The 24,600-nt window shown below is 50.8% G+C and overlaps 1 protein-coding gene across 4 annotated transcripts in view; it reads right to left on the bottom strand.

Moving 5' to 3' along the window:
- The window catches only part of HMCN2 (hemicentin 2), a 149,405-nt gene extending 130,130 nt beyond the window's left edge, over nt 1–19,275 (bottom strand). For all 4 annotated transcript variants that reach the window (XM_057313385.1, XM_057313386.1, XM_048223413.2 and 1 more), the window contains exons 1-2: nt 19,005–19,275; nt 243–313 (exon numbers count right to left, since the gene is read on the bottom strand). In XM_057313385.1, coding sequence (XP_057169368.1) covers nt 243–313; nt 19,005–19,257 — 324 coding nt within the window. In that variant the 5' untranslated portion in view covers nt 19,258–19,275. The remainder of the gene's footprint in view (nt 1–242; nt 314–19,004) is intronic.
- Between the last annotated feature and the right edge of the window lie 5,325 nt (nt 19,276–24,600).

Here is a 24,600-nt window from a genome sequence, read left to right as displayed (position 1 = left end):
TATGTGCAGGGCACAGGGACTCCCATAGCTACTTGGGTCACTGAATAAAGGAAGGAACCCCAAGAAGTACAGGATCTTCAGCATTCCCAAGCTGGGGTGCAGGCCAGAGGCAGTGTTGGGAGACAGGTCATGACAGTAGCAGGAAGCCGCCATCTTGGCTCCTGGGTGGGGCAAAGACCTTGGCCTCAGGCTTGGAGTGGGAAAGGACCAGGTGACAGGCAGCCAGGGGTGGGACGGCCCACCTGCACGTAGAGTTCTCTCAGCTCTCTCTGAAATACCGCGGGGTCTGCCGTGAGGGTCACTGGGCCAATATCTGCAGGGAAAAGAGAGAGAGAGTCCCAGGTGGGCTTATATTCCCAGATACACCACCTCCATGGGGTGGGGCAGCAGTTATAAGATGTGCTACTAGGGAGGAAAGAAGGTGAAACCTGGGCCCCAGAGACCCCCCTCAACCAAAGGGGGAGCTGCCAGGGGGCAGTTTCCAGGTCTTCCAGGCCACTCAGCCCCCTACCCTGCTCCAAGCCAGGGCCTGAGCTCCAGGGGAGCACAGAGGTGAGACAGAGGGCAAACCCCAGTTCCTCTGTAAAACCGCAGTTCCCAATCTTTTCTGAACATGGCTGTCCTAGGAACCGCCTCTCTACCACCCTACCCACCACCATCAGTGGGAAAGGAATTCTGAAAGACAAAGAGACAGACAACTGTCCAACACCAGACTGATCATCGAGAAGAAAATCTTCCAGAAACTCCATCCACATATTAGCTCATTTAAAAAGAGCAGGGTTCAATTGCAAACGTAGGCGAAGACACGGGGCAACGGAAACTTCTGTCGGCTGCTGGTGGGAACGCAAAATGGTTCGACCACTTTGGAAGACAAACAGAACTTCCTGAAACCTTAAGCATGCACATACCATGAGATCCAGTCATTGCACTTCTAGGTATTTACCCAAGAGAAATGAAAACATATGTCCGCACAAAGACTTGTGCTCAAATGTTCAGAGCTGTTGTATTCATGACAGCCCAGGACGGGAAGCCAGCCAAATGTCCATCAACCAATGAACAGATAAATAAACTGTGGTCTCGTCATATAATCAAACCCCGCTCAGCAAGAAAACTGAAGAAGCTACCAGCGCAGGCAACCACAGACGACTCACAGACATCACGCCGCACGGAGGAAGCCAGACGCGGAAAAGTGCACATTTCTATGGCTCCATTTATAGAAATTCTGGAACAGGCAGGATTAATCTGAGGTGGAAAAAATCAGAACAGAGGTTGTCTGGGGGCTACGGAGATACAAAGGGACTGTCAGGGAAGGCAGAAATGTTCTATAGTGGGATAGGAGTGTGGGTTCCAGAGGTATACGGTTTCTCCAAAGAGCAAAGCAAAGGTCTGTGCATTTCAATGTATGTAAATCTCACCTCCTAAAGCCCGAACTATAGAGAACAATCATCACGGAGTGGGGGTGGAGGGTGGGAAGAGCTACAGATGAGCAAGAACGGCAGAAGTTTGGATACTTGGTGATGGGGATGTGGGGATTCATTACACTACTCTGCTGACTGTATATATTTGAAATGTTCCCTGATAAAGAGATTTTTTTAACAGCTGTAATTGAGAGCCGCCTCTAGCATAAGACAGGGCTATCAGGGCACTAAAAACAGGGCAAGAATCCCGACTCTCCGTGTGGATGTGTGCACGAAGGGGGTTTTACAAGGTTCGTGGATGTCAAATTTCCTAGGAAAATATTTCATCTGAGCCCTTGGTGAACTCTAATCATGGACTGTTTTTAGTTCAAGAATTCTAAATTCTAGTCACCCTAAAAAAATTCCTATGCTCATCGACTAGTCAACTGACCTTGGTCCTTCTTAGGGAAGGAAGCCCATGGAATTATCCGGCATTCATTTTCAATTCTCAAGAAGAGGGCGGACACCAGCTCTTCTGCCCAACGCTTTAGGAACGATTCACCCCCCGGGGGTCTTTACCTCTGTGTTTGGAACTTACTCATCATACCCAACACCCCTCCCTCAGCTGCTCCAGTGTTTACCAAGCCCCCCTTCCCCCGGCCTCCCACTTTCTGAACTCTGCAGTAATTGATTCAGCCAAACCCTCAGCCTTTGCTGACAGATCTGATTGGAATCCTGACTCCATCCTTCAGCCACGGGGCCTCCAGACCCTACTTCGCTGTCCCCAGGCTCAGTTTCCCCATCTGTAAAACGAGGCACGATCTCTCCTTGCTGAGAAGCATCACTGTGAGAACGCAGTGGGGTCAGGGAGGGACAGACCCCGCATGAATCCCGTGTACACAGCAATGGCTCAGCAAACACGGCCACGTGGCCGCCCATGTTCCAGCATGAGGTCCTCAAACTCCAGTGTGATGGAGAAAGGCAATAATTTTACTCAATGTTGGTTCTTTATTATATGATAATACATGTTCGATGTTTAAAAAGGGGGGGGCACTAATGATACTGACGTTTACTAAGCACTTACTCAGTCCCAGTCCACATGCCAAGATGCTTCCCGAGCATGACCTCGCTGAATCCTCCCTGGCACCGGGTCGGTCTCAGTCTCACCCATATTTTACAGAGGAGAACACGGAAGCCTAGAGAGGTCAAGTCACTTGCCCAAAGACACACAGCCAGTAAGCGGCAAGGCTGGGATGAGCCTGGGTCTGTACAGCTCCAGAAAGCGAGCTCTTGAGAACGGCTCCCTGTGAACTATACATAGAACTTCCTGACACACCCAAAGAGAAGGGAATTCCACCAACCAGAGACGGTCGTTCTGACTTTTATACATAACCTTCAACAGTTTCATGCATACTTGTAAAGCCGCCGCTTACACGCATGCATACTATTTTATGCGGAATTTCTACTGAAATATAAATAACATACTATTTTTAACCTGATTCTTTTCACCGAACAACATACTTGGAGCAACTTTCCAGAAGGCCAAATGCTCAGTTTCAAAACCATTTTTAATGGCTACACAGTCTTTCCTTTGTACAAACGACTGAGAGCGGACGTGCTCGATCTCACATTGCTGTGTTTCCAGTTTTCATAATGAGGACGTTACCAAGAACCCCTCTAGATCCGTAGCGTTAAGCATCAGCTCAGTCGATGCCTCGGCGAATACTTCCATGAACACAATTACTGGGTTCCAGGCAAGGACGTTTATAAAGACTCTGGAAGCAAGTTCGGGAACCTCCTAACTGTCCTCCCCTTCTCCAGATGGGCCAGCCACTCACCCGTCTACCTGCCAGTGCTAGGGAAGCTGGCCTGCGCCCAGTTTTGCTCACATGGAGAATGGACACCGACTGCTCGTGGTCTGTGAACCCGGGGCAGCCCCAGGGGAGCTGAGCTCGGACTCTGGCCGGCCCCACCCTCCCCCATCATGGTCTAGTGACCTCAGCTACCCTCGGTTCCCAGCGCTGGCCCAGGGCTTGGCTGACCACATTTTCTCCCATTTGCGGCAACGTGAGAATAATAAAATTGGTGACGTGTTATCACAAATAAAGCGGCAGTTGGAAAGGACAGTCTATGCTCTTCCTCCCTGGGGGCGGGGGGCGGGGACGATTTCTCTCTTTCGTGGAGGGACAGTCATTGTTCAGGGGAGATGATTCTGTTCATGGTGCTACCTGGTAAGGTAAAATGTTGGGCACCTATGTCAATTCCTTCTGTTTTTCTTTCCTTCTAGTTTCTTTTTTTTTCTTTTAACAATTTTATTGGATTGAGAAACCCAAAGTGGGCGGCCCGGTGGTAGAGGGCGGGGAGGATTCCAGACCCACCGTACCTTCCATCGCCAAGGCTGTTCTAGGAGGGTCTGCACTCTGGGAAATCGCCCATCCTGATCCCCCCACGCCCCTCAGCAATGCTCAGTGACATCCTCGTCCCACCTCCTTATGCCCCAAGCAGCGGCCAGCTCCTGCTGAGGGCCAGGGACTATATGGCTGACACACACACTTGGAACATTTCAGGAGCCAGGGAGGATCCCCTGAACTGGAAAGCCTGGAAAGGATTTTAAGGTTGGCCTCCGTATTAGTTTCCTATTGCTGCTTTCATAAATTATTACAAACTCAGCGTCTTAAAGCAACACACATCATTTCTGAAGGTCAGAAGCCCTCGAGTCAAGGTATCAGCCGGGCTGTGTCCCTTCTGGAGGCTCTACAGGAAAATGGGCTTCTTTGATTTTTCCAGCTTTGAGAGGCCGCCCGCACTCCTTGGATCGTGGCCCTTCTCCATCACAAAGCCTGCAACAGAGAATCTTCCAGGGTCTCTCTCACTACCCTCTGCTTCTCTGCCACATCTCCTCGGACTCTGACCCCCCCTGCTCCCCCTTACAAGGAGGCTTGTGATGACTGTGAGCCCATCCAGATAATCCACGATAACCTCTCCATCTCAAGATCCCTAACTTAGGGGCGCCTGGGTGGCTCAGTCGTTAAGCGTCTGCCTTCGGCTCAGGGCATGATCCCGGAGTCCTGGGATCGAGCCCCACATCAGGCTCCTCCGCTGGGAGCCTGCTTCTTCCTCTCCCACTCCCCCTGCTTGGGTTCCCTCTCTCGCTGGCTGTCTCTCTCTCTGTCAAATAAATAAGTAAAATCTTAAAAAAAAAAAAAAAAGATCCCTAACTTAACTATACATGCGAAGCCCCTTCTGCTGTGTCCAGTAACAGAGTTACATGGATTCCGTGGATTAGGACACACACATCTTTGGGGGGCCATTCATGCTGCCTCCCACAGACTCCATCATCCTGTCTCCGGCAAGAATGGACTTGGGAAAAACCAATTTGGACCACAAACCTATGCGCCAAACATAACGAAGTTGAAGATAAAGAGATCCAAAGACCCCACCTTTTTAAGGATGGAGAAACTCGAAGCCCAGAGAGGAGAAGGGAGTCAGTCCCTCAAGGTCAGCTGGGAAGATCTGGTGCAAGAGTTACCCTGAGATATCACACGGACAGTGACCCCTTCTCCTGTTCACCAGTGTAGGCCTCGGGCCAAGTTCAGTGCCTGGCACACGTAAGCGCTCCATGAATGCGGGTCCAGGGAGTGACGGAATAAATACATTTGAACTCCATATTGTCTGAGCAGCTCCAGGTCAGGACAGGGTTTCATTTCTCTTTATAACCCGTCTCAGAACAACACCGGGCGTACAGTCAGCAGTCCGCAAGCATGTGCTGAAGGCCAAGCCCACCCGGTCCCCAGGCCCTCCCACTACAACACGCTGCTGCCCATCTCCCAGAGAAACAGATATGAAGCAGAGCAGGGAACTAATGTGGTTATTTGGGGCACGCAGAGGAGTTGGCCATATGGAGGAAGGGCTGGCCAGATGGACGAGAGTGTCCGTGACCGCTCTCGAGACAGAGGACAGGACCCCAGCAAAGACTGAAGGCAAGGGTTTTTTTAATGCCTCAACTTCTGAGACTACACATTTACACACACACACACACACGCACACGCACACGCACGCACGCACGCACACAGGAATCTGGGATTTCTTCCTTTGCTGAATAGATCATCCCCAAGCTGGTTCCACGCACGGGGTGTTACGATGACCGGTCCCATCATTCCAAGGCAGGACTGGCTTCCAAGATGCAAAGAAGGGGCTGGGGATAGGGAGGTCTCCTTGCCACCTGTTCTCCCAGCCACCCACCCATCCACAGCTGCAGGCAGCAGGCCAGAGATGGATGCCTTCTTGTCATTAATTAACACTGGCCCACGGCTTCCTCTGCCATTCCCAGGACCCACTGCACATCATCACTCACCATCCTGAAACCCCACCAGGACAGGGCGCTCTCAGCAGGACGACCATTTCAAGACCCATCTTCCAGCAGGACAGAGTGAGGTGCCAGGACAGGGCAGGAGAGGGTAGGATACTTGACATGGCCCCATGAGAGTTTACCCACTGAAAGGGGGCTCTTGAGACCCTCTTGATCTCCTTCTTTCACCCAGTCCAGGCAGGGATGGCTCTGGTCAAAAGGTCTGATCACCTTACATCTTAGCATGCTGCCCTTCCTAGCATGATATTGATGATGACAGTGGTGGTGGTGATGCTGACATTGATGATGGTGGTGATGTTGACATTGATGTTGATGGTGGTGGTGGTGACGTTGATGATGGTGGTGATGTTGACATTGATGTTGATGGTGGTGATGTTGATGGTGGTGGTGATGGTGACATTGATGTTGGTGGTGGTGGTGGTGATGTTGATGATGATGGTGGTGATGTTGACATTGATGTTGATGGTGGTCGTGGTGATGTTGACACTGATGGTGATGGTGGTGGTGGTGATGTTGATGATGATGGTGGTGATGTTGACATTGATGCTGATGATGGTGGTGGTGATGTTGACACTGATGGTGATGGTGGTGGTGGTGATGTTGATGATGGTGGTGGTGATGTTGACATTGATGTTGATGGTGGTGGTGGTGATGTTGACACTGATGGTGATGGTGGTGGTGGTGATGTTGATGATGGTGATGGTGACACTGACAGTGACGGTGGTGGTGGTGGTGGTGGTGGTGATGGTGGTGATGGTGACATTGATGTTGATGATGGTGGTGGTGATGGTGACACTGACGGTGGTGGTGGTGGTGGTGGTGGTGATGGTGGTGATGATGATGGTGGTGATGTTGACATTGATGGTGATGATGATGGTGGTGGTGGTGGTGGTGATGTTGATGATGGTGGTGGTGATGGTGACACTGATGGTGGTGGTGGTGATGGTGGTGATGATGATGGTGGTGGTGATGTTGTTATTGATGTTGACGATGGTGGTGGTGATGGTGACACTGACGGTGGTGGTGGTGGTGGTTACAGCAGTTTCTCTGCCTTGAGCACTTATTATTTTACAGGCTTGAGCTCACTTCTATTAATATCTCCCTTTTACAACCGAGGACACCAAGACTTAGAGAGAAGACAATGTCCTTAGTGAAGGTCGAGCAGCCAGTAAGTGGTAGTTAATGTCCGTCCTGGTTTCCTGGAGCCACCGTAACAAAATAACACGAACTCGGTGGCTTTATACAACAGAAATTTCCCTTCTCACAGTCCTTAGGCTAGCAGCCCACAATCAGGGTGTTGGCAGGGCCGTGCTCTCTCTGAAGGCAAATACCAGCAACCCTTGGCATTCCTCAACTTGTAAACACGTAAGTACTCTGGTTCTGCCCCCCGTCGTCATGGGGCCTTCTCCCTGTGTTGGCTCTGCGTCCCTCCTTTCTACGAGGGCACCGGTCATACCGGAGGAAGGGCCCGCTCTACTCCAGTAGGAGTTCATCCTAACTAATGACATCTTCAGTGATCCTATTTCCAAGTTAGGTCATATGCTGAGGTTCTAGGAAGGACACGAATCAACCTAGAACAACGTGAAATCCACTTGCTTGGCTCCAAAGCCTGTACTCTTTGCCACTGGCTATGCTGCCTTCAAAAACCATGGTGGCGATGGTGATGGTATTTTAATATTTTAATAGGATTAACTGTTTTAATACTTAGTTCACATCAGGTGTTGTTCTCTGCACTTGGCACACATTCACTTAGAAAAAAAACAAACAAACAGCAACCAAAGAGGTCGACTGTGTATTATTATCCCTATTTCACAGATGAGAATTTAAGGCCCAGGGAGGTGAAGTGACCTGCCCAAGGTCTTACAGTGCAGAAGCCATAGTGGCGGGATTCAAAGCTGATCCGTCTCACCCCACGTTCAAGGTCTCAGCCGCCGCCAAGCTGCAGATACTCAGAACTCGTTCCCTTGTTCCCTAGTCCCTCATTCGTGTTCTTGGAGGGGGAAAGAGGCTCGTGACGGAAGGTGGGCACTTGCCAAACAGCTGGGCAGATGTGGTGTGCAGTCCCTCCGAGCAGGGCCCGCCGGCCGGCTGCAAAAATCATTAAACCCATGACCTTGGCTCCACTTGGGCCGCCCTTGAGCATCTGAGCCCCAGAAGCCTGGCTCGGAACCATCTTGCCTCAGGCAGATTTTTTCAGCTCCTCCAGAGAAGGGTGCGGAGCCTCTGGGACATGCGGGGATACGCACACGATCACACCCAGCCCTTCACTCAGGAGATGCTTCAGCCCCTTACCCAGAATCCTGTGCCCCAGTGGAGACGGTCAGGACCACAGCCAGGCACCAGAGGTCCAGCCACAGAAAGACTTCATGTCATGGACTCTTCCTGGGGTCTGCCCTGCCCCCTTCCTCCTTGAAAGCAGGGCTTGAATCCTGGGGCCAATTCTGGGTTCGCACCTGCCCCCCTCCTCCGGCTGCAGCGTCCCCAGGCAGGGTCCCACAGTCTGCCATGATTGTGGGCAAATTGCATCCCCTCTCTGGGACATAGTCTTCCCATTTCTAAGGCAGGGGCTGGAGAAAATGAAGTCTAGCCTGTTAGAACTCCAACAGTTCCTCAGCCTGGGCTGGGTGAATGTGATTCCCTTGAAAATACCCACAAAGGACAGACATGGCTGGGCAAGTGGCTCTGTCCAAAGAACCAAAATGGCCCCAGGACCTTCCTCCACCTCCTCCTTCGTGTCCAGGAGTCTAGAATCCGATGCTCCTAAAGGCCTTCTCAGGAGTGCCCCTTGCCCTGAACACCCCAGTGGATCCGGGCCCAGCCCTGAGTGTCCACATCAGCCAATCCCTGCCGTCTTCAAGGAGAGGTCACATCCACATTCCTGGCAGCCTCAGAGCCATCGTTTCTGCTCTTCCCTCAGCCTGGAGTGCTCTTCCCCAACCCATCCGGGCTCTCCCCTACCCACCCAGCTCCTCTCCACCTCAGCTCAAACATCACTTCTATATCCCCACCTCTCAGAGCAGCCCGGGCCTCTTTGTACCAGGGACCCCACTATGGCTCATGAACTTGGCCCTTTGCCATGGGCTGGGCTGGACTGAAGGTGGCAGGGCAAGCTGGCACCTGCCTGGCCCGTGGTCATCCTTCGAGAATCACCTATTGAGCGAGTGAATAATGGGTCTGTCAGGGATCCCTGGCGACCAGACTAATGCACCCAGCCCACCCCAGCCCCTTCAGGCAGACTCCTGCCCTCAGACCCACTACATCCTTACCCTGTCGCTCCTCCTCTCAAAGGCATCCCCAGCCTGTCTTTCTCTTTGCACCCCTGCCCTGCACAGACTCATGCCTGGAAAGCCCAGGTAGGAACACCGCCCTTGGATAAGGTGCCATCAACGCAAGCAATGAGATTAATCCAGCTTACAGCTCACAGGCAGCTCAGAACGCCCAGCCTCCAAGGAGAGAAGCACAGGCCAGGCCAAAGGGCTGGACTCTGCCGTCGGAGCAGGAGAGTATCGCATCTATTTCACGATGAGCGGTTGGTTCGCAGCAACGTCGCTCCAGGGTGACAGCACGCGCACACGCACACGCACACACACACACAGTCTGCAGCCAGAGGCCGAGCCGCCCAGCTCACAGGCCACGCTGTGAGCTGAACACTCTGGCCTACCTGCTCCTCGCCCCGACCAACACTCCTCTTCCCCGAGGCAAGCTGACGGTGCACCTGGAGGCCCAGAGAAGATGCCAGAACTAACAATCAGACATAGGCAAGTTAAAATGGGACATCATTTCACACCTAGCAAATTAGCAAAAAAGGGAAGAATGATGTCCCCAGATGCCAGCAAGGTGAGGTGTGGGGGAAATGCAGTCTCATACTCTGTTGGTAGGACAGCAGGAGGGTAGAGCCTTTCTGGAGGGCAGTTCAGTGATAGCTATCAAAAGCCAAAGCGCTCATATGCTTTAACAAAGCAACTGCATTTCTGGGAATCCACCGTACAGACATGTTGGTGAATGCATATGTGTTTGTGGTCAAGAAACTGAAAGCAGGGCGCCTGGGTGGCACAGCGGTTAAGCGTCTGCCTTCGGCTCAGGGCGTGATCCCGGCGTTATGGGATCGAGCCCCACATCAGGCTCCTCCGCTATGAGCCTGCTTCTTCCTCTCCCACTCCCCCTGCTTGTGTTCCCTCTCTCGCTGGCTGTCTCTATCTCTGTCAAATAAATAAATAAATAAATAAATAAATCTTTAAAAAAAAAAAAAGAAAGAAAGAAACTGAAAGCAGGGCGCCTGGGTGGCTCAGGTGGCGAAGCGTCTGCCTTCGGCTCAAGTCATGATCCCAGGGTCCTGCGATTGAGCCCCACATCGGGCTCCCTGCTTGGTGGGGAGTCTGCTTGTCCCTCTCTCTCTCTGCCCCTCCCCCTACTTGTGCTTTCTCTCCCTCTCTGTCAAATAAATAAATAAAATCTCTAAAAAAAAAAAAAAAAACTAAAAGCAATCTATTTTCCACAATATGGGAATGGCTAGATAAATGAGGACAGGGTTAAGAGAAATGAAGATCCCTTCCGTCACATCTTACATAGTCAGTAAAAACAGTGAGCTGGATTGAGATTTTCTAACATGGAAAGATATCTGGTGAGTCGTGTAGGGAAGAAAAGCAAGTTGCAAAACAGTATGTGTTGCATAATTCCATTTTTTATGTAATAAAAAATTAAGTGTGTGTGTGTGTGTGTGTGTGTGTGTATGAGTGGATTATACACACACAGAGTCTGGAAGGATGCAAAATGATTAAAAGTGTTCGCATCCCTTGAGAGTCATACTATTAGAATATTTTACACCATATTAATTTTACACCTTGGGGCCTAGCTGGCTCAGCCGGTGGAGTGTGCGGCCCTTGATCTCAGGGTCATGAGTTCGAGCCCCACGTTGGGCGGAGAGATGACTACAAAAGTAAATCAGTAAACTTGAAAAAAACTTTTGCAATTTGGGGAGAAAGCTTAATAATTTAAGTTGTTAAACAGAAAGAGCTAACTAAGCCCTGATGCCAACACTTGCCAAAGGGCACACAGAGAGAATGTCCCTAACTGATCAGACACGCTATAACAAGATGCAAAACTCCCCAAACAAAACCCTGGCCAATGGGACCCAGCTGGATAGGAAAGGATCGTCCGTGACCCAGCAGGGCTTATACAGGGAATGTGGAAGTCGTTAAAAATGAAGGAATCCCATCAATAAGTCAACGGGAGAAAGAGCTTACAAATATCTCAACAAAGCCAGAAAGCCACTGGCTAAAATTCAGCACTCCTCCCTGTCCAGGGTTTTTCGTTTTGTTTTGTTTTGGGGTGTTGTTCGGTGTTATTTTTTTTTTTTTAACCCTTAGTAAACTAGGAATGAAAGCATCGTCTTCGTTCACTTGTTGAAGAAAACCTCAAACCAAGAGCCAGCATCCCAGAGCAGCGCACGGTCAGAAGCAAGGCAGGGCAAGAGCAACCGCAGCCATCGTCTGCGTATTTATCGCTGTTCTGGAAGTTCTGGCTGATAAATAACACAAGACATTTCAAACAAGTGAAATATATGACGGGAAAAGTGAGACAATATTATTATTTGAACAGGCTATGGTTGCCAGCCTAGGAAACTCAAGTCATTACCCAAAAAATCAGTAGTTAAAAAAAAAAAAAAAAAAGACAACTTCAGTAAGAACGCTGGAAACAGAATAAATATATGAAAATGAATTGCTTTCCAACATACCAACAATACTCATTTGCAAAAAATGTAATGGAAAAAACTTCCTAATCAAAATAGTAACAAAAAACCAAAATACTTAGAAATGATCTTTAAAAGAAATGGGTGGAACCTATAAGAAAAAAATTACAAATCTTTACAAAAGGAAATAAATATGCGAACAAAGGAAGAGGCATGTGTCCTAGATGGAACCAACTGAATTTTTTTTTAACGACAATTTTCCCCAAATCGAGCTTTCACACAATTCCAAGCCAAATCACAGCAGGAATTTTTGGGGGGAAGCTAAGTTTTTCTGTTCATCTTCTGCAAGAATATATGTTCAAGAGTATTTTGCAAATAAAGAAGATGCATCATAAGCTTACAAATAAGGGACTGGCCTGTCACTCTGCAAATAAAACAGTCTGTAAGACTGAAGGCAAAAGGAGAGACTCTAGTTAATAAAGCTGTTTCCCGTGGAGTACAAGTTAACAAGCCTAAAACCACTTCTCCGAATACTGGACCGGAACCCTTAAGTAAACGTTTGGTGGACGCTGGGCGGTGGGAGCAGATTTGTCACTGTCGGAGTGGGAGGCTGAAGAGAAGCAAGAGGAGGAGGCTGGAATGATCTATGTGGTAATAAAATCAGAGCTGGAGACATCAGAACGAACACACGAACTCACGTCCAGCTTAATGCAGACACAGATGGCAACATATAGAAATACTTACAGAGACAGGTCACACACGGGTGTCTGCACCATCCCTTCCTTGCTCTGTCAGCTAACGGTCTAGAAGCAGTGACCCCCCAGTACGCCTAGCACTCAGCTCCTACTTCCTAGTCCCATTTTTCTTTTTTTTTTTTTAAGATTTTATTTATTTATTCGACAGAGATAGAGACAGCCAGCGAGAGAGGGAACACAGCAGGGGGAGTGGGAGAGGAAGAAGCAGGCTCATAGCGGAGGAACCTGATGTGGGGCCCGATCCCATAACGCCAGGATCACGCCCTGAGCCAAAGGCAGACGCTTAACCGCTGTGCCACCCAGGCACCCCCCCTAGTACCATTTTTCAAGAAAAGGAGCCAGGGATTCTTGGATCAGTTCTTAGATCTAGGATTGGAGCGGGAAATATATAAGATGAGTCCTGAACATCCTGTAGTGCCGGAAAGTAAAACAGGGCTTGAAAACACACACACACACACACACACACACACACACACTGGGGGCATGTCAAAGGCACACAGAAGCCAACAGAAAGAGCTTCCGATGACCAAAGCTGGAAAACCTGAGCGAGAAAATAAAGTAGTATTGGTTAGCAGTATTGGGTTATAACCCAGAGTACAAAATAACTCTCCATGAGTCCATACTGAGATACAGAAATGACTGAATAAGTGGGGACAAGCCAACTCTCTCATGAAGAATTCCAAATGACTTACACCGATTCCCCATCCTCAGAAAGGTGGAGCACAATGTCCCACTTCTTAAGTATGGGCCGCACACAGTGACTTGCTTCCAAAGAGGACAGTACAGGGGCTCCTGGGTGACTCTGTCAGTTAAACACCTGCCTTCAGCTCAGGTCATGATCTCAGGGTCCTGGGATCGAGCCCCGAGTCGGGTTCCCTGCTCACTGGGGACTCTGCTTCTCCCTCTCCCCCTGCTCATGATCTCTCTCTCAAATAAATAAATAAAATCTTCTTTTTTTAAAAAATTTTTTGTTTATTTATTCGACAGAGATAGAGACAGCCAGCAAGAGGGGGAACACAAGCAGGGGGAGTGGGAAAGGAAGAAGCAGGCTCATAGCGGAGGAGCCTGATGTGGGGCTCGATCCCAGAACACCGGGATCACGCCCTGAGCCGAAGGCAGATGCTCAACCGCTGTGCCGCCCAGGCGCCCCTAAATAAATAAAATCTTAAAAAAGAAAACAGAGAGGACAGTTTGGAAATGGAGAAAGAGAAGAGCAACTTCACAGTGGAGACAGCTGATGACCTCAGCCACGTGATCAAGGTCAACAACAACCACGACCGGTCATGTTGATAACATGTACCCTTGACAGAACATAATGAGAGTGACATTGCTCTTCTGTGGTCTTCCTCTCCCGTCAGCCGGTCTCACTGGAGAAAAACACCAGACAAATCATGACAGAGGGAAAAACGTCTGAGCGATTCTCATCGAAACTGTCCAGGTCGTCAAAAACAAAGTCTGAGAAATGATCACATTCAAAGGAGCCTAAGGGCACATGGCAACCGAATGTAATGTAGGATCCTGGATGGGCTCAGGAAAAGGACGTTAAGGAAAAACTGAGGAAATCTGAATAAAGAACGGATGTTAGTTCATAACACATCGATATTGGTTGGTTAATTGCGATAAATGTAAGTACAGTAATGTGAGATGTTAATAACAGTGCAAAGTAGGTGGTGGGCATATGGGAACCTCTGTACGGGCTTTGCAATAAATCTGTAATACTAAAATAAAACCGTGCTCAAATTAAAAGTTTATTAAAATAATTTTTTAAGAATTTTTATTTTTTTAAGTGATCTCTATACCCGATGTGGGGTTCGAACTCACAACCCCGAGATCAAGAGTCGCACGCTCCACCGACTGAACCAGCCAGGCACCCCTAAAAATTTTTTAAACCATCAAGATGAACGGGTAAAGATGTGGTATATATACACACAGAATGGAATATTATGGAATACTGGAATATTACCCAGCCAGGGAAAGGCAATCCTGCCACCTGCAGTAGCATGGAGGGCCCCTGAGGGCATTACGCTAAGTGAAGTAAGTCAGGCAAAGAAAGACAAATACTGTACGCTCTCACTTACATCTGGGATCTGAAAGAGCCTAACTCAGAAACAGAGAGTAGAGTGCTGGTTACCAGGGACTGGGGGATGGGAGAAGTGGGATAGACACTTCCAGTTGGAAGGTAAATGGATTCTGGGGAGCTAATGTACAGCATAGTGATTATAGCTAATACTGCGTCATATACTTGAATGTTGCCAGAGAGTAGCTATTAAATGTTCTCACCACAAAAAAGAAATGGTAAATAAGTGACACAGACGATGCTTTAGCTAATGCTACGGCGGTAATCATTTTGCAATAAATAAATGTATCAAATCAGCATGCCGCATGCCTCAAACTAACCCAATACTATGTGTCAGTTACATCTCAGCAAGCTGGGGGGGACCAAAAAAGCAAAAAAAAAAAAAAGATTGATTGATTGATTGATTGATTGATTTAAAGTAAGCTCGCGGAGCCCAACACGGGGCTTGAACTCACGACCCTGAGATCAAGACCTGAGCTTCAGCTCAAAAGTCAGATGCTTAACTGACTAAGTCACCCAGGACCCCCTGGGGAAAAATTTTTTTTTAAAGAAAAAAGAATATGAGGAAGAGTTTGCCTTAGTAGCACATACTGCAAAACCAAATGACTATAACGTGCGCTTGGCACAAGAATTGCCGTATAACGAAACAGAAGGGAAAGCCCAGATACATTCTTGATAAAGTAATTTGGGATAAACGCAGGATCCAAATAAACGGGGGGGGGGGGGAAGGAGGATTGTTTGATAAAATGTACCTGAACAATTATCCCATCCTGGAAGAATTACATTAGATTACTTTTTTTTTTAAAGATATTTATTTATTTATTTATTTATTTATTTATTTATTTATCTGACAGAGATAGAGACAGCCAGCGAGAGAGGGAACACAAGCAGGGGGAGTGGGAGAGGAAGAAGCAGGCTCCCAGTGGAGGAGCCTGATGCGGGGCTCGATCCCAGAACGCTGGGATCACGCCCTGAGCCGAAGGCAGACGCCTAAAGACTGAGCCACCCAGGCGCCCCTACATTAGATTACTTTTTATACCAACTTTTTAAAAAATTCTGGGTTCAAGATTTAAATATAAGCAGAAAACCGGTGGAAAAAATCTAGAACATATACCTAACTGATTTTGTGATGGGGGGAAAAAAATCTTTCTAAGCATGTAGGTGAAGAAATTACAAAGGGAAAAAGTCAAAGATTTTGCTACATAACATTTAAAATTTCAGACCACCAGAAAAAATAAATAAATAGATAGATAAATAAATAATTTCAGACCAGTGGGAATCACAGACAACACTAAAAGGCAAACAATCAGGAAAAATATTAACCACATAACAAAAAACAGTTAATATCATCAATATTAAAGTCCTCGTACTGACTGATAAGAAAACTACTAAAACCCCAACGGGAAAACAAGGTACCGACAATTTGCAAAAGAAGAAATTCACACCAAAAAAAAAAAAAAAAATCTAGTGAACATTTGGAAATGCGCTGAACCTCACTAGAAATTGAAATATTTTCCATCTTTTGAATTAGGGAGGAAAATGTTTTTATCTTAAATTCCCAGCGTTGGGGGTGGCTGCCCTGAAACTGGCCCCTCAGGAGCTTCTGGTAGAAGTTTAAACTGCTGAAACATTTTGGAAAACAAATTGAAGAGTTGCCCACCCATTGGGTGTGTTAAAAATGGCCTCGGGGCGCCTGGGTGGTGCAGCGGTTAAGCGTCTGCCTTCGGCTCAGGGCGTGATCCCGGCGTTCTGGGATCGAGCCCCACATCGGGCTCCTCTGCTGGGAGCCTGCTTCTTCCTCTCCCACTCCCCCTGCTTGTGTTCCCTCTCTCGCTGGCTGTCTCTATCTCTGTCAAATAAATAAATAAATAAAATCTTAAAAAAAAAAAAAAAAAGGTCTAGGAATTCCACCACGAGAAGCTTAACCCCGCAGAAAAACCAGAGATAGAAAGATCTGCACAGGAGAGTGTTTTGTTTTGTTTGTTCTGCAACATTTTCATAATGAAAACCTGAAAATGGGCTACATTTTTAGCCAAAATGAAACCATTAACAAAATGCTAACTTTCTAGTTTGGGAACATACTATTTTTTTCATTTAAAAACTTTAAGAATATTTCCAAAGCTCGGGTCCTGATTTCTCTCCAAACACTTGCAGTCCAGAGTCACTGATAGGCGCCCCGTGAAGACTGGTCCTCGGGGTTTAGGATGGGGGTTTCCTTTAAGAAAGCCCTCTACGCCTACAGCCTTGGGGGGCCTCAATCATCAGCTAAAACCCCTAGTTCTGAAGCTCCTCTCCCACCAAAGGGAACTGCACTGGCTGACTGAAAAGCCAGCCAAACCTAAACCACAGACCAATCCCTGCTCAGAAACCCTCAGTGGCTGCTCACAGCCCATAGAAGGAAATTTCAGTGCTCCAAACCCCCAGTCCTCAAGTCAGAGCCAGGACCAATCTCGCCTCTCCCACTCCCCCATTTCATTCCTCCTTCGCTCCCCCCCACACCTGTCCCTACACGTCAGCCACGCCCCCGCAAGCTCCATGTGCTCAGGGAGCCCGTCACCCCCCTGCACTACCAGCACCTAGCACTGGCCAGGAGAGTAGTCAAAAGCTGATACACACTCATTCGTGTTCAAGCCCTGCTCCAACATCACTGCTTCCTAAGAGAGCCTTTGGTCAGGACCCTCCCCTGCTGACCCATAGTCAGGAGCTGGTACCGGAGCTCGCATGTGACACATTCTACTCTCCACCTGCCTGTCTCCAGCAGGACGCCTGCTCCTTGCAGGGAAGCCTGCCCCCTTTCACACTGGGGGCCTCACAAAGGCTGTGCACACAGAACCAGCTCACTAAACACGGAGGAGCCCCTCTGCACTTGGACCGGGGTGTGTCCGTAGGAAGGATGGTTTGGGGAACAGGGCAGGAGGACGGGCGATTTTGAGGATGCAGTGAAAGTCAGAAAGTCGCACACCTGCTCGGCATCCAGAGAAGGGAGGAAAGACTGGGGTGGGGGGGTTTCAGGAAGCCCACAGTCAGAGGGAGGCAGGGGAACAGCCCTCAGGAGCCCCAGCCCGGACCCGGGGACACTAAGCCTGGCTCCAGCAGCCTGCTCTCCTGCCCTGTGACTACAGCCAAGCATTTATGGGAGACAAATGTGGGTTATGAATCAGAAATGACATCATCCTGGCAGGTGGCTTTGGGCAAGCCCCATCCGTGTCCTGAGCCTCGGTTTCTCCATCTGTAAGAGAAGGGGTGGATTGGATGATCTCTCAGCTCTTTCAGTGTGATGTCTTTGGAAGTCCAAGAATGATCCAGAAAGGGAGAGAGAGCATTGGGGGGATAGAGGATAGTCTGAGCTGAAGCCCCAGGACACACCCCACACCCCTGGGTCTCACAACTCTCCCAACCTTGTTGCCCCCCCCACCCTGACCCCGAGGGGGGAGCTATTCTTTTGTTCCCAGAAATATTTTTCTAGACACCCCCCGCCCCCAGCCTCTGGGCTTTGAGCTGCAGAGCCCTCCAGAACCCAGAACTCCTGGAAGCAGAAGGACCTCCAAACCCAGCCTGAGGACTGCACCAGATCAAGTCACACCCACTGTTGCCCATTTTGCAAAGCTCTGTGACACGGTTGTGATTGATAAAGGCAAATTCTTCTAAAAAGGCTTACTATCTCATAGAGCCTTGGGTCACTGGGTATTTTCTTAGCCTGAGGCGCTCTGTAGTACCATTTGGCAAGGAATCTGCCATTTTTATTTTATTTTTTGGCTTTATAAAGCTATCATTCTGGATAGAGAGGCGGCTAGATGGAGAGACGTGTGATAAAGCAAACAGTAAAATATTAATCATAGGATCTGGGAGGCGGGCAGACAGGTGTTCAACGTACTCCCCGCTTCCCACACATTTTACTGGAAGTCTGGCATTTTTCATCAAAAACTGTTGACCAAAAAGCAGTCCCCCTACTCAGAAGGTCGGAGGTCAGCAGCATTACTCAGCAGCTGTTTCCCTGAAGCTCGCTCCCCGCTGTGGGGTCTCCCAGGGACTCTTTCAAGGCCATGCCCCTAACACTGAGCTGAAAGTCAAGTGGCTGCAGGGGACCAGGTGCTGCGCGCAGGGGTGAGGATCTGGCCTTGAGAATCGGGGAGCTGGAGGCGACCTGGATGAGCTGCTGTTTTCCTAGGGAAAACAGGTCGGGGGTAAAACGAGGCAGGGTGCGTCTGCCTGCCTTTGGGGGCTCTTTTGGCCTCTGAAGCCCGTGCTGGGAGCAAATTCTAAGAATTAACAAAAAGTAAAAACGCAAACCTCATCATGGGGTGCCTGGCCCTGAGCACGAACGCGTCTCAGCAAGTGTTGGGGACAGTTTCTCACCCGGGTTCATAAATGAGGAAAGCGAGGCTCAGGAAGGTGAGGTCACCTGCTTAAGACACACAGCTAGGAGGTGGCGGCACGACATCTGAACGCGTGTCCGCCGCTCTCGGTCACTAGCCCGACTAGGCAGCCGCCGACTATCCCGGAGGCGCGGGAGAGGGAGACCGCGGGTTCCCCCGGGCAAGCAAGGGGCGGCTTCCCCAGGTGCCCGGCCCGCGGACGCGAATGTGTCGAGAAGGCGCCCCCGCCCGGCGGAGCGGTGTGCGGACCGCCAGGTGCGCCCGGGGCGCGATCACCGGCGGGGGGCGGGTGAGCGCCCCACGCCAGGGCGCCCGGGGTGGGGGGGAAGCGGGGGCGCTACCTGGGTCGTGGAAGGGCACCAGCGCGTAGTTGGCGATGGCCTGGCTGCGGCGGCTCAGGCTGCTCTCCAAGATGCGTGAGGCGCCGTCGAGCACCTGCATCAGGTCGTCCCACATGGAGCCGGTGACATCGAAGACGATGGCCAGGGTTGCGTCCCCCGTGGGAAGGGGCAGCGCCGGCCCGGGCTCGCCGACCGCAGCCGCCGCCGCCGCGGAGACCGCCAGCAGCAGCGGCAGGAGCGGCGCCCGGGGCATCGTGCTGAGCGGGGGCAACCGGCGGCGGCCGCAGCGGTGGAGGCGCGCGGGTGGCTGCGAGCGCGACGGTCCCGGACACCCAGCGGCCGCCCAGCGCGCGGCGGCAGCGCGGCGTCACGCTCCGTCGGGCCGGTGCGTGCGGGACGCGGGCTCACGGCGGGTCCCCCTGCTGGGAGCCCGAGGCGGGTCCTAGAGCCCACCCCGTTCAGGGTCACGGCCCGCCTCCTCCGCTCCCCCCACCGTGACTCAAATTTTCCCGGCCCCGCCGTTCGCCCGTCCAGACCCGAGGTTAGCGGAGGACGCGGGGCGGACGGCAGAAGGGAGCTGGGGCGGCGGCCAAGGCGGCGAGGGATGGGGACGCGCGGGACGCCACTGACACCTGCGCGTCCCGCCGAAGGCCCACCCCGCTGTGGGGGTGGAAGAGGGAGGGGCAACGAGACAGCTCCTGTCCCAGGCCTGGCCACAGGGGGCCTTGGCTTTTGCTGCTCTCTCCACCCATTCCCCCTAAACCGCCCCCACCCCAACACACACACAGACACTGCAAGGCCTTTTCTTTCTGCAGGGGGTCTGTGCTTCCCAATTATTGCAATTACTACTGTTATAATCAAGCACCGTAAACTGACACCTACTATGTGCAAAGCTTTTTTACATAGTTATCGTTTCCTCCAAAGCTCGCTGCAACCCTAGAGGGAAAGCACTAACCCATTTTACAGATGAACAAACTGAGGTTCCGTCAGCTGCAAACTGAGGGGAAGTCATTTGCCCAAAGTCACTCAGCTCTCAAGCAGTGGAGACAAGAAGAGAAGCCATAGTTAGAGAGATTCCAAAGCCCCTGGGCTCTGCCGCCTCCCCTAAGTGTTGTAAGACATTGTCACGGGTCACCTGATGACTCCAGAGGGTGGGGGATGCCCCCCCCCCGCCCACCTACCTCACCAGATCCTATGGATTGCATGTGAAGGGCTCATGTGCTATTGGTGCTGCCTGACACCCCCCGCCCCAGCCCCAAGAGCTCCCTTCTGCCACCACTGCTCTTCTCAGGCTGTGCTCTCACCGCCTGTTGCTATGTCTCTCTCCTCACTGGCTATGAGGCCCCTGAGGGCAAGACTGTGTCCTGGTTCCCCCAGTTAGCTCCCAGTTCCCAGCCCAGTCCCTGGCACAGGGTGGGGACTCCCTAAATGCTGGCTGAAAAGATAAGGAAGAGACAGTGGGCCCGCCCGGTTTTGAGAGCCATGTGAGAGAGCTCAGCGCGCCCCCCACCCCAATCCCTCCTCTAAGAGAACCATGCTCCCAGGACAGGGACGGGCAGCCCCCTAGACAGAGCTAAGGGCTCTGGGTCTGTAACTGGTTGTTAGAATTGGGGGGGGGTTCTCCAGCCCCTGCCCCTTCAGAGCCCTCAACCAGGAGGAAGTCCCCCCCGCCCAACGCATACCTCTTCCTTCCCCTTCAATCTCAGCTCATATCCCATCTCTGAGGCTGCTTCGGTGACCCCACAGCCCCTTGTCTGATCCCTTATCCTGGCAAGGACCACACTATGACTGGTGTCACGTCATGTCTGTAGGTCTGTCCCTTCCACCCCAACTGTGAGCTCCATGGCAGCAGAGACCCGGCGCCTGGCACCTGGCAGGTGCCCGAGGAAGGTTTCCCATGCAAATGGGTCAGAGGGTATCAGAGAGGCCTGGCAGCTGGGCATTGGTAATGGGGGGTGGGGGAGGCGTCCCTGGGTGTCCTCAGGAACTCACTTCGAGACCAGGGCAAGGCCCCTGTGTAAGAAGGGCTAGAGTCCAGGAGAGACGATTTTCATGGAGCTCTCTGGCTCACGGGATGTGGTGGGAGCCAAGTGTTCAGGCCTGGGTGAGAGTAGAACTCACGGCCATGTTCACAGGAAGTTGAGTCACCTGCACTTCTGAACGCTGGCTCTTTAAATCTCCCTGGGCTAAGGCGGTGATTGGCCTCAGAGCCTGGGCAGGGCTGGGCCAGCTGTTGGAGCGAGAAGAGAGCCTCCAGCTGTGGAGAAGCAAAGGCAAACAGGAGCCAGGATCAGGCAGCGTTCACAGATGGTGACATTTCAGGCACGGTGCAGGGAACCTTTGGGGACAAACAACTCCTTCGGTCATTCATTCCACAGACATTGACTGAGCCTAAGCTGGGTGTCAGGCACCCTGCTAGGCACTGTTGGGGGAGGAGGGGGACATACAGATGCAGAAGACATGCTTCCTACCCTGGGGAGAAGAGACAAGTAAACAAATAATTCTAAGTCAATGACATAAGTGCTAATAGAGGAATTACCAAGAACTCTGGGAGCTCAGAGGAAGGAGGGGCTGAGCCTAAGGGGTCACTGGAGGCCGCAGAGTGAGCCTGAGAAGGCTTGAAGAACAAGAGGGGAAGGGTATTGTAGGAGCGGGAACAGCATGTGCAAAGGTGGGGAGTCATGAGACACCCGCTGCTAGTCCAGTGTGACTGGAAGGTGATGGCAGAGGAGGGGACCAAGGCCAGATCCTGAAGGACCTTAAGTGGTTTGCGAAAAGTGTGGGATTTCTCCAAAAGCACTGGGGAGCTATTGAAGAATGTCAGGCAGGGAAGCAACCTGATCCAATTTGCATTTCGGAAAGGTCACAGCACCGAAGTTCAGAGGGTGGAACTTACAGACCCCAAGAAACCATAAACCTACTCCCCGAGGACGTGAGAGCAGAGCTGACCCCAAAGAAAACAAGATGTTTCGCCTTGGGCCGACCCCGAAGGCATGTGGGATCATGGGTTTGAGTCCTGAAATAGCCCTGTGAACTTGACCAAGGCCCTCCCCCTCTCTGGCCCTTGGTTTCCCCATTTGTAGAGTCATTTGAGATGGAGCAGGGCTAACAGGAGGACGTCTTGCCGCCCCCCCCCCCCACTCTAGAACCACCTCCAGGAGTCCCTTGGAGGCACAGGAAGGATTCGAGAAAACATCTGAGCTCATCGAGACAAAGCCTCCCCACCCGCCATGGGAGAAAGCCTAGGACAGGCACCCGTCATTCTGTCCGGGGTGGTCAGGTATACCGCCCCAAGCATGGGCCTCTCCAGGTGCTCAGTGCTTACCAAGACTGTAACTGGTCACCCCAAGTGAGCAAGGCCCCAGTACCCAGCAAGAGCGCAGAAGGCCCAGAGGAAACAACCCAGCCTTATCAATCACTTTCTATCCCACCATCTCGACCTTCCAGGCCACCTGGGAGCCCACATTTTTGAAATTAAGATAATCCACATTTTTCCCCTATTTCCAGAAGGAGCGGTCTCAGAGGAGTTATTTGTTTCCTAGCATAACCACATGTTTGCTGTGGAGAGCACCGTGGGCCTGGCCCGTCCACTTGCAGGAAGCACGCACTGTTATTGTTCACCCCACGGCCCTCCGCCTTGGCTTGGCAATCCAGTCCTGTCCGCTGTGTCTACACTGGGGATCCAAGACCAGATGGGGGGCTGGATCAAAACCCAGGGCTCTGGACACTTGGCCGGGCCAGGGAAAGTGGCCCCTCCCTACCAGGGGGCCTTCCTTCTGCTTCCTTATGCTCCTAAATGCCTCCTAGTGGGACCAAGTTAGACTCTCTGATTTTAACCAGCACCTCTCACCTCCTCCCACCCAGCCCTCTTCCTGAGGGAATCTGCCCCCATTCCTCCGAAAGGGTGAAAACACCAATGGCAGAAGGCATTTGGCCAACTTTTACCGAGTACCAGACACTCTGCAGAACACCGGTGGGACTCGGACTCAAGTTTCAGACGCTTAGCACCTTTGAAATGCTGAAGAGTCCTATCTGACCCTTGTTTAACCAAAATGCGCCAGCAAAATGCAAGAGAAACAACCTGTAGGTACGCAGGGGGGCTGCCCATTGCTCTGGGGACACACGCCCAGGGCCCTGAGAAGTAGAAACAACCCCAAGGCCTTGTTTCTCTCTTCTGGGGAGGAATGAAAGAATTGAGTGAGGGCCCTGGAGGTAGGGCCAGCAGGGAGTCCGAGCTACCGAGGATAAGGAGGAGGAGCCAGGAAGTTAGAATCTGCGAAACCGCCAAGGGCTCCAAGCAGCCAGGCACTTGAGTGATTTACTGCTGAATCCAACCCTTCTAAGGAACCGGCCTCCAAATCACATGTACCATAAGGAATGGTTTGAGACTGTCCCAAGAAATACTTGAGCAGCTCAAGAGACACAGGAACTCTTGCCCATCCCCATGTTTTCACGAACAAATAATGAAACGAGCTCAACCAGAGCCGAGAGCTCGAAGATCTGCTCCCCACCACCCAGGCCTCTGGATGGAGCTCATGTGCCACCGAGCCCCTGATGCTGTCATCAGGGTGGAAGGAGCCTGCCTCACTGGCAGCTCACTGTGCTGTACATGAAGCCTTGTTGTCATTTATGGCTGTGATGTCACCTTTGTCATCGTCATCAGTGGCTGGCAAGCATATCCAGAATGAGTTGAGGTTTATTGACTGTCCCTTTTATTTTTTTGTCCTCTCTTTCTATATCTATCATCTATCTATCTCATAATTTAAAATTCCACTGAACTGTTTCATACATTTTGACACACGCTGTTGACTTCTTACCCTAAAGTCTTTCCCTCCTTCTTCCTGGAAAGCCTGGCTTTCCCCCCTGGCTTCCTAATTCGGGTGTCCACTCTTCTTCCATGTGACTTGAGGAAAAGTGATCCTTTCTCCTCTCCTAGGGAAATCCTGATGGGATAGGTCACCACTGCGGTCCCACTCTTCTTGCCGGTGATTGGACTAGGAAGGCACATTTCACACAGTTCTGACCAATGAGACATAAAGGAACATGTGCCAGTGTCTCCCCAGAGTCAGAGGACTTACACTGCCTGAGTTGCAGTCTTATTCTAAAACAATAGTAAGGAAGACAGTGTGATATAGGCAAAAAGAAAGGTGAATCGGCCAATAGGACAGAAAAGAGAGCCCAGAAATAGTTGCACACATATATAAGCCATTGATTCTTGACAGAGGCACCAGTGAGGAAGGAAAGTCTTTTTCAGCTAATGGTGTTGGAACAACTGGATAGCTGCATGGAATACCAGTGGGCCTGGATCCCTACCTCACACCATATACAAAAGTTAATTTGAAATGATTGATTGGCCTAAGTGTACAAGCTAAACCATAAATCTTCTAGAAAAAGAGGCACAAGGAAGAAAGAGCCCTTCTTCTTCCACTTGTATCGTGTTTGCCTAGGACCCCTAGAACTTTGCAGCCTGAAAACACGAGGAAGCCAGCCTGATGAGAAGAGAGCATTGGAGTGGTCCCATGTGTGGCTTTCTTGACATGTGTGATAATGCATTTGCTTCCTAGTTAAACCAATTGCATTGCATTCTCTGTTGCTT

The sequence above is a fragment of the Ursus arctos genome, unplaced genomic scaffold, assembly GCF_023065955.2.
Source record: "Ursus arctos isolate Adak ecotype North America unplaced genomic scaffold, UrsArc2.0 scaffold_18, whole genome shotgun sequence".
NCBI lineage: Eukaryota > Metazoa > Chordata > Mammalia > Carnivora > Ursidae > Ursus > Ursus arctos.
This window is presented reverse-complemented; position numbering and strand designations above follow the sequence as displayed.